Genomic DNA, 8,018 nt, shown 5'->3' with positions numbered 1-8,018 from the left:
TTTATTCAGAACAGATGTGACGCCGGATCTCCACCGGAGCTCATCGTTGAAGGAGAAGATTTCTGCCGACGTGTCCCTGTATGAGACCAGCAGGTAGGACGGAGATCATTAATCTAAATTAGTGCTGCAAGTTGGATAACAAAGGGTTAATAGGGTTAGTTTTTTAACTGTGGAGAACCACGCACGGCATCAGCTCCGTTTTTAATACTGTGCTATGAATGTGTTAAAGTTATTTCTGTCTAGTAGGCTATTAATACTGTCATGTGGACGCAGTTGTAGCCTACTTAGTGAAGTTAGCATAATGAACGTGAATGCGTTAAAGTGAGTTGGGCTTATGCAAGACTTTACGTTCGCTCACAGTACACAGTACACACGGGGCTGGGCCATGCGTTTGGCTTTTCACGGTGCATACAGTGGATGATTAATGTTATCAAGTACAAGGGATGCACAACTGTATTGGTTTAAGCAAGATGTTATCGGGCAGGAAATGTTATGAAGCAGTGTTGGCCTACAACTTCTCCGAGGCTGAATGTCGAGGTGCTTGACTAGTAGTTGCACCTCTACACTTCCTTCATCGTGTTTTTTCCTCATCATTTGCAGTTTATAGAATAATGATCCACAAGGTATTTATGACCCGATATATCTAACAAAAAAAATAGTTGTTCTGTTCTTTTTGGACACCTCTTGCGTACGAAACATGGAACATGTCTGCCTTGTTTTGTCGACTGAATCAGCACACCCAAAGTAAATAGTTAGTTTTTAACTACACATGTGTCAGATGTAGTTCTCTATGTATCTGTGTGAGACGAACGATGGTGAGGCTCAATGCGAGGGGGGACGGCATTGTGACACATTTACTATCTTTCATCAAGTATGGTGTTTTTCCCCTTTACGGCACACGGACGACCATTTGCAATATCATTGGATATACTATGTGTGCACAGAAGTGTATAACATGAACATAACCTAGCTGACCTCCCCCATATCTCAGCGATGAACCCTCAAGAGAAGGGAGCAGGGGAAGGTCCTCCATGCCTTAAGGATGAGACTACAGCTGGAGGTAAAGTTTGATGGGTGTATAAACATCCACCTAGTTGCCTATGTACATGATCTCCATAATGCCACTTAGTGGATCCATATGTTGCATATCTAAATAGCTTATACATTGCAGAGGGGATTGCATGCCTGCTCCTTTTCTGTTTGGGCCATTGATATATAACTCATACACGGCGTGTCCTCCTGTCATGTCACAGACCCTCAGAAGGATCATCCCCCCACACAGCCCAGCCTCCTGGGCAGGGTGACGGGGGGCCTGTTCGGTGCCACCAAGGGGGCGTTTGGGGCCACCATGGGCGGTGTGCTGTGGATCGGGGGGAAGAGCCTGGACATCACCAAGACGACGGTCAGCTCTCTGGCTGCGGTGCCCGTCATGGGAGCAGGCCTGGTGAAGGGAGGCGTCTGTGCCGTGGCTGGAGGCGTGTCTGCAGTGGGTTCGGCGGTGGCCTCCAGGGTTCCCATAGGAGGAGGAGGCGGCAAGAAGAAGGACAAGTCTGACTGATATTGGGGAGGCTGCATTTCTGGTTCATGAGCAAACATGTTTGCTCATTACTGTGTTTACTGTGCAGTGAGGGGGGTGGGGGCCGGAGCAGTACTTAAAATGTGTGTGTGGACTTTTCACAAGGAGGCTCGGGCTCGATCCGGGGGGCCCGTAACTGGTACACTACGTCAAGGGTAAGGGCCCCTTTGAGCAGGGATCCACCCGACTTCCCTTACCTTTCCATTTAATCAGTGAAACATTGGACAGTGTTTTATTTGAGTTTGCCTGAGAGGTGGGATCAGCAGTATAGACTATGTTTCCTCAAGAAAAAGCACAGGGGCTTTACTTGCAAGACAATCAAACAGTGTATTTTACTGTAGTAGCAGGAAAAAAATATCTGGTGGTCTTTGGGATGTTTATTCTGAAATGAGTTTTGGTATGAACATTGGCCTAAAAGGTGGTTGAATCCAAATAAAAGACAATTAGTTTCCAAATGCACATTTGAACAACATTGATATCATCAGATTATGTTGATTTTGGTGAAAAACCAAGAATGTGTATGTAACGTTTCTGTCTGAGTACTTTATGTTTACATGTTACCTGGTAAAACAAAGTGAACGAACTTTGTAATTTACTTTGTGAAAATGAAAAGTTTTCATCCTAATATCTTTTTTGTAATTAGATGAGAAGCCATGAAAATAACCTCAAACACTGAGGTTTTTTTTTAATCCATTTTAGGATTAAATGGTAAAACCAGTTTATCCTAAAATGAGGTATTTAGGTGAGTATATATGCACTACCACACACACACACACACACACACACACACACACACACACACACACACACACACACACACACACACACACACACACACACACAGAGACACACACACACACACACACACACACACACACACTATCCTTTACATTTCAAATATAAGATGTCAATTTACACATGGCCATGTGTCAGAATAGTATGCATAACAAGTGTTTGAAATGTCAAGCGTTGAAGTTGATTACAGAGCAGTGCCCATGAGTCTGCCATACGCTGACGGTTCACTTCATCATTTCAGTCTGTGAGGTCAACATGGTTCACCTCCCTGCTGACCGTGATAATAAAGTTCTGTATGAACTCCCGCTTCATTCCTTTCTGTTCACATGAGCATGTCTTAGGATAGCAGTATCCTCTATATCAATATATTTGATCTTGTTTGGGTTGTCTTGTTATTTAACTCAAGCATTGTTTCATTGTATCGTCATTTGTTGGTGTAATGGTAGTCCAAGAAACTGAAATCAGTACATGTCTACATAACGTGTACATGTACATGTAATGTGTACATGACAGTGGCTCCAAGTTTATCTAAGTTAAGTGGTATACCACTGAATAGAATTATCCAAATTATTGAATGAATCGTTTATGAAATCAACAGATTTTTCCACAGATATAAGATAAGACCAAGATAAGATAAGAACTTTATTGTCTGTCACAAGTGACAGAAATTCGTCTTTGACAGAGCACGTTCAATTTACAATAAATAAATACATACTACAAGACAAAATAATGACAATAATTGATTGCAAAAGAATGCAAGCCGTGCAAAGGGATGACTTAATGGAGTACGATATGTTGCCCATTTGTGACTGTTCAGTGTGCTGATGGCAATGGGGATAAAAGATTTTTTGCTGATGTTTTTTCGTGCCAAGCGTCGACCTGATGGAAGTAACTCAAAGGATTGGCGGAGGGGGTGGGTGGGGTCCTGTGTGATTGTATTGGCTGTTGGGGCTTGGGGAAAGACAATTATTTGCCGGCTTGATTTACTATCCGGGCAAGTTTTGTTTTGTGCTTGATGGTGACGGTGTTGTACCAGGCTGAGTTCCTGAAAGTATGGATTCAATGAGTGAACAGTAAACCCTGTTAAAATGTCATTGCTGACATTAAAAACTCTGAGCTTCCTAAGCAGGTGGAGGCGCTACTGGGATTTCTTGTATACAGAGTCAGCGTGCTGGGAGAATGACAGACGTGTCGAGCTCTGTCACAATGTATTTAATAACGTCAACCATAGATTTTGATAATCTATTCAATGAGTGAACGATTCAATGAGTGAACGACAAAGCTCTGTGAGCTTTGTCGTTCTTGCAGTAAAAATGTTCTTTGTGCAGAAGAAATTACAAAACTTTGAATCGTGTGATCAGCCATCTGGTTTAATTTCATGCATAAGAATAATTTAAAACATAAATGGTTGTGCACAATATTAACGTTGAAACAAGTCGTATTCATTATGGGACCTGATGGGCCTCCTCTACCCGACCCATCAGCAGCGGCCCAACGGTCATCACCATCCTGGGCTCCTTCGCCACAGCGGTCGCAGCAACGTCCCTCTTTTCTGTGGACGGATAGGAAGGAAGGTGGTCATTTGAAATAACACAACATCGCCACAAATTCTGCCAAGCAAGTACAGAATGGATGTACTCACTTTTTCTGCCACCACAGCTGGGTTCACATTGTTCGCCTTGTCCAGGTGTGCACAATTCAGTGCTGCAATGGATATAAACCTGGAAAAACCAACCATGTTAGTGATGAGACACTTCTTTAGGCGTGGATTACTATGGGATAATTGATTATTGATTCACCTGCTCCTTAAGGGGGCTCATTTCCTGATCCACAAAGGTAAACATCTGGAAAATGAAACGCCTGTAGTGACTTGGGAACGGCAGGCCAGATGAAGGACCGATAGGAATCAGAGTGGACAGGTAACGGTCGCCCTGGTTCGGACATCTGAACAAATAACAAACATTAGAAGGAATATATTAATGTTAGAATTGGCTCTTGATGTTTATCGGAGAAAGTTGTCCAAAAATATATTATTTTAATAGTATTATGCCACAGTAAGTTTAGTAGTACGTGATATTTGGATCCCTTATTTAACATTGCTATATATTTACCCTTCAATGAGGATGTCCCACTGGGGCAGGCTGTGTGGGTTGAGTTGGGTGGTGGTCCAGCAGCGACCCAGAGTCAGAATAAGCCTAGGATCCATCATGTTCAGGAGACGCACTTCTATATAAACTGGATCCCTCAACACTTTGGTAACAGGATAGTCTGAATCCACGTAGTATGAGTCATATGCAACATCCACTGAAAGAAAGAGACGTTTCGGTTAACGATTAATTGTGAAAAAGACCTGGAATATTTTTGTCCATTTTCCCATTAGTAGCCTCTAGTGAATTACGTTTGAAGAACAATAGCTGTTTCATAACTGTCTCTCAAAACTGGACCACAATAAATCGAATTATAGAGACCCATCTGTGGATGGCCACATTTTATTCTTGAGAACATTTCTAGTTCAGATACTTTTTTCTGGAAAAAAAGCTGCAGTAGAAATTAATGAATGATTAAAATCACTAGGACCATCTCTGTTGGCTTTTTGTCCGTTGTTTTTACCTGCACCACAGCCCTTCGTCGTGCATACTCCATTTCCCAATCTTAGCTCCACTTGAATGGGACCAATCACTGGAGCTATGGGTATAGGCTCTGCCAGGTTCATTGTTTCACTCATCAGTGTTTCCACAGAAACCCCACGGTATATACACCGGAAGCGCACTCTGAAAAAAAAAGTAAAAATGGCATACGTCTGAGTGACAGTTATATTTAATAGCAACGTCGATCTAAAAACGTTGACCTACTCATAGTAGCTGTCCCTGGTGATGCTTCCCAAGGGTCCGACACCCAATTCGTAGGTGGAGAACAACCTGTTCTCATAGATTATAGATCCTTGGACTTCCTGTGGGAGTAGCCATTAAGCTTATACAACTGATCATAATGATAGTGACTATAAGGGATTTTATATCTGTTATATTTATAATATATACATACCATAACAACGGAGCCACAGGAAGTTACAGGAAAGTGGTAGATTGCAAAGACTGAATTAAAGTCAACATGAGTGCAATCAGGCTCTGAGCTCATCAGAGAAATGGAATCCAGGTCGATGTTGGGAAGAGTGGCATCCCGGGCAGCGACTACAATGAAGCTGGCATCCTTGGTGCACTGGACGGTCACTATAGTTACAAAGCCACAATAATTAGAAGAGGTCTTCTACAATTGTTCATATTTAAAATAATACAATTTTCTGTTCAATGTCTCTTAACACTCACCTGCTTTTCCATAGTAGCATCCATTTATGTCAGAGCAGCAATGGATCTCCATACAAGCAGCGGGTGATATTTCAGGCCCTCCGCAGGGAACCCTCAGGGGTATGTCCACCTCACAGCTTTGGGGATTAGGAGACATTACTTGTCCTGGATTCTGCAAATTTTGCCCTTTACCAGCTGCATCAAACTGAACCTGAGAGGGCTTCGTTGGGGGTCGTTGTGCTGGCCAGGGTGGTTGCTTTGGATATTCTGGTGCCTTTGGTGGCTGCTGGTACTGTGGAGGCGGATGTGCCGGGGCCTTTGGTGGCTGCTGGTACTGTGGAGGCGGATGTGCCGGGGCCTTTGGTGGCTGCTGGTACTGTGGAGGCGGATGTTCTGGTGCCTTTGGTGGCTGCTGGTACTGTGGAGGCGGATGTTCTGGTGCCTTTGGTGGCTGCTGGTACTGTGGAGGTGGATGTGCCGGCCAGGATGGTGTCTTTGGTGGCTGGGGCTCTTGTGGAGGTGGATATGCCGGCCTGGATGGTGTCTTTGGTGGCTGAGGGTCTTGTGGAGGTGGATATGCCGGCCAGGATGGTGCCTTTGGTGGCTGGGGGTCTTGTGGAGGTGGATATGCCGGCCTGGATGGTGCCTTGGGTGGCTGGGGGTCTTGTGGAGGTGGATATGCCGGCCAGGTTGGTGGCTTTGGTGGCTGGGGGTCTTGTGGAGGTGGATATGCCGGCCTGGATGGTGTCTTTGGTGGCTGAGGGTCTTGTGGAGGTGTATATCCCGGCCAGGATGGTGCCTTTGGTGGCTGGGGGTCTTGTGGAGGTGGATATGCCGGCCTGGATGGTGCCTTTGGTGGCTGGGGGTCTTGTGGAGGTGGATATGCCGGCCAGGATGGTGCCTTTGGTGGCTGGGGGTCTTGTGGAGGTGGATATGCCGGCCAGGTTGGTGGCTTTGGTGGCTGGGGGTCTTGTGGAGGTGGATATGCCGGAAAGGACGGCTGAGGGTGCTGAGCACCCTTCTGAGCTACCACCAAGTTTCCAGCATAGCAACCCAGCAGCACTAGTGCCACACCTAAGGGTACACTTGAATGTCCCACCATGTCCTTTGATCTGGCTGATCAGAGGAATCCACTAGTCTCCTGTAGTGGCTGGCCACTGCTTTTATATGTGGTTATATCTGACTTATTATAAACCCAACCCCCAAGGTCACCTCCACTTTTTAGGGCAATGTTTTTCTTGACATCACCCTCTAACAGACTTTGATGGCTTGTATCAAGATCAGTTTTAAGGGTTGCAAAAATATAACTGTCCTATCACATCACTTCACTAGAAAGACGTGACAATATTTATTGACAATGGTCACATTTTGGTCATAATGACCCTAACTCCTAAAGGTCTGTTTGACCTGTAAACTTTATTTGCCAGCAAATATTTATTTTTTAAAGTGCACATTGAACAGGACTTGTCTATTCCATTTTTGATAGTACTTAGATTCCAAGAATACTAGCACATTTGTACATTAAAAGTTGACACATTTCTATAAACATCCAAATTAATTTGCATATTCACAGCTGCGTTTACTGACCAAGAATTGCGATTTAGATGGAAAAAGTGAGGAGCCAAACAGTTTTTATAAAATTCAATGGCAATATTGACATTGTGATAGACTGTGGCAGGTTGAGCTGCACTGTGTTTTGGCTCTGAATGAAAATTGAAATAGGGTCAAATTTGGCATATAATATTGCCTTATTTTGAGATGCTTTGTGGTAATCTAGTGGTGTCCTACCTGAGATATGGAGTATGGGCCTGCTGTAGTGGAGACTACAGTTTCATACCACAATCCTGAGAGTGTAACAAGGCCTTCGGCACAGGATGTCCCGAAGGCCTTGTTACGCTCTCAGAATTGCCTCGAACTATTTAACTCAAGTAGGTAACTCAAGAATAATTCATGCCAATTAATTTACCATCTCTTAATTTAACCATCTGTCACCTAAACACTTACCTAACTTTAACCATCTATAACCCAATACCTGCACTTAAACATCTAACCATCTTAAATAAGCTATTTATTAATGCAGACTTCTATCTTTCTTATCTTTACCTTTTTATTGAGTTTTCTTTTACAGAACATAAACAAAGGTGGTACATATGTCTGCAGGACATCAAAACAAACAAAAAAGAAAGATTAGGGAGAGGATCCATTTTTAATCCAAAGCACAAGTCAAAAAGTCAAATTTTACGCTCATATACACACATAGGTACGTGGCCTCACTCTAGTACATGCTTACTGATGTATACTGTATATTTACGTAATAATGCTTAAATATCACCCAAAGATTTGTA

General features: G+C 43.6%; 2 protein-coding genes across 3 annotated transcripts; one reads left to right on the top strand and one right to left on the bottom strand.

Moving 5' to 3' along the window:
* Positions 1–2,670, top strand: tmem263 (transmembrane protein 263). 2 transcript variants are annotated; one of them, XM_056598655.1, is made up of 3 exons: positions 1–93; positions 992–1,060; positions 1,254–2,670. In XM_056598655.1, exons 1-3 carry the CDS (start codon positions 81–83, stop codon positions 1,556–1,558), a joined length of 387 nt encoding a protein of 128 aa, XP_056454630.1. In that variant the 5' UTR covers positions 1–80; the 3' UTR covers positions 1,559–2,670. The 2 variants fall into 2 exon arrangements, with proteins under 2 accessions (XP_056454630.1, XP_056454631.1); XM_056598656.1 differs by lacking the exon at positions 1–93 and adding an exon at positions 101–623.
* A 1,063-nt stretch (positions 2,671–3,733) lies between these two features.
* Positions 3,734–5,830, bottom strand: LOC130389787 (zona pellucida sperm-binding protein 4-like). The gene is made up of 8 exons (XM_056599725.1): positions 5,695–5,830; positions 5,414–5,598; positions 5,224–5,321; positions 4,988–5,142; positions 4,483–4,675; positions 4,171–4,315; positions 4,014–4,092; positions 3,734–3,923 (listed from the first exon to the last, which is right to left on the bottom strand). Exons 1-8 carry the CDS (start codon positions 5,828–5,830, stop codon positions 3,817–3,819), a joined length of 1,098 nt encoding a protein of 365 aa, XP_056455700.1. The 3' UTR covers positions 3,734–3,816.
* Between the last annotated feature and the right edge of the window lie 2,188 nt (positions 5,831–8,018).

Source organism: Gadus chalcogrammus, chromosome 9 (genome assembly GCF_026213295.1).
Source record: "Gadus chalcogrammus isolate NIFS_2021 chromosome 9, NIFS_Gcha_1.0, whole genome shotgun sequence".
Classification (NCBI taxonomy): Eukaryota; Metazoa; Chordata; class Actinopteri; order Gadiformes; family Gadidae; genus Gadus; species Gadus chalcogrammus.
This window is presented reverse-complemented; position numbering and strand designations above follow the sequence as displayed.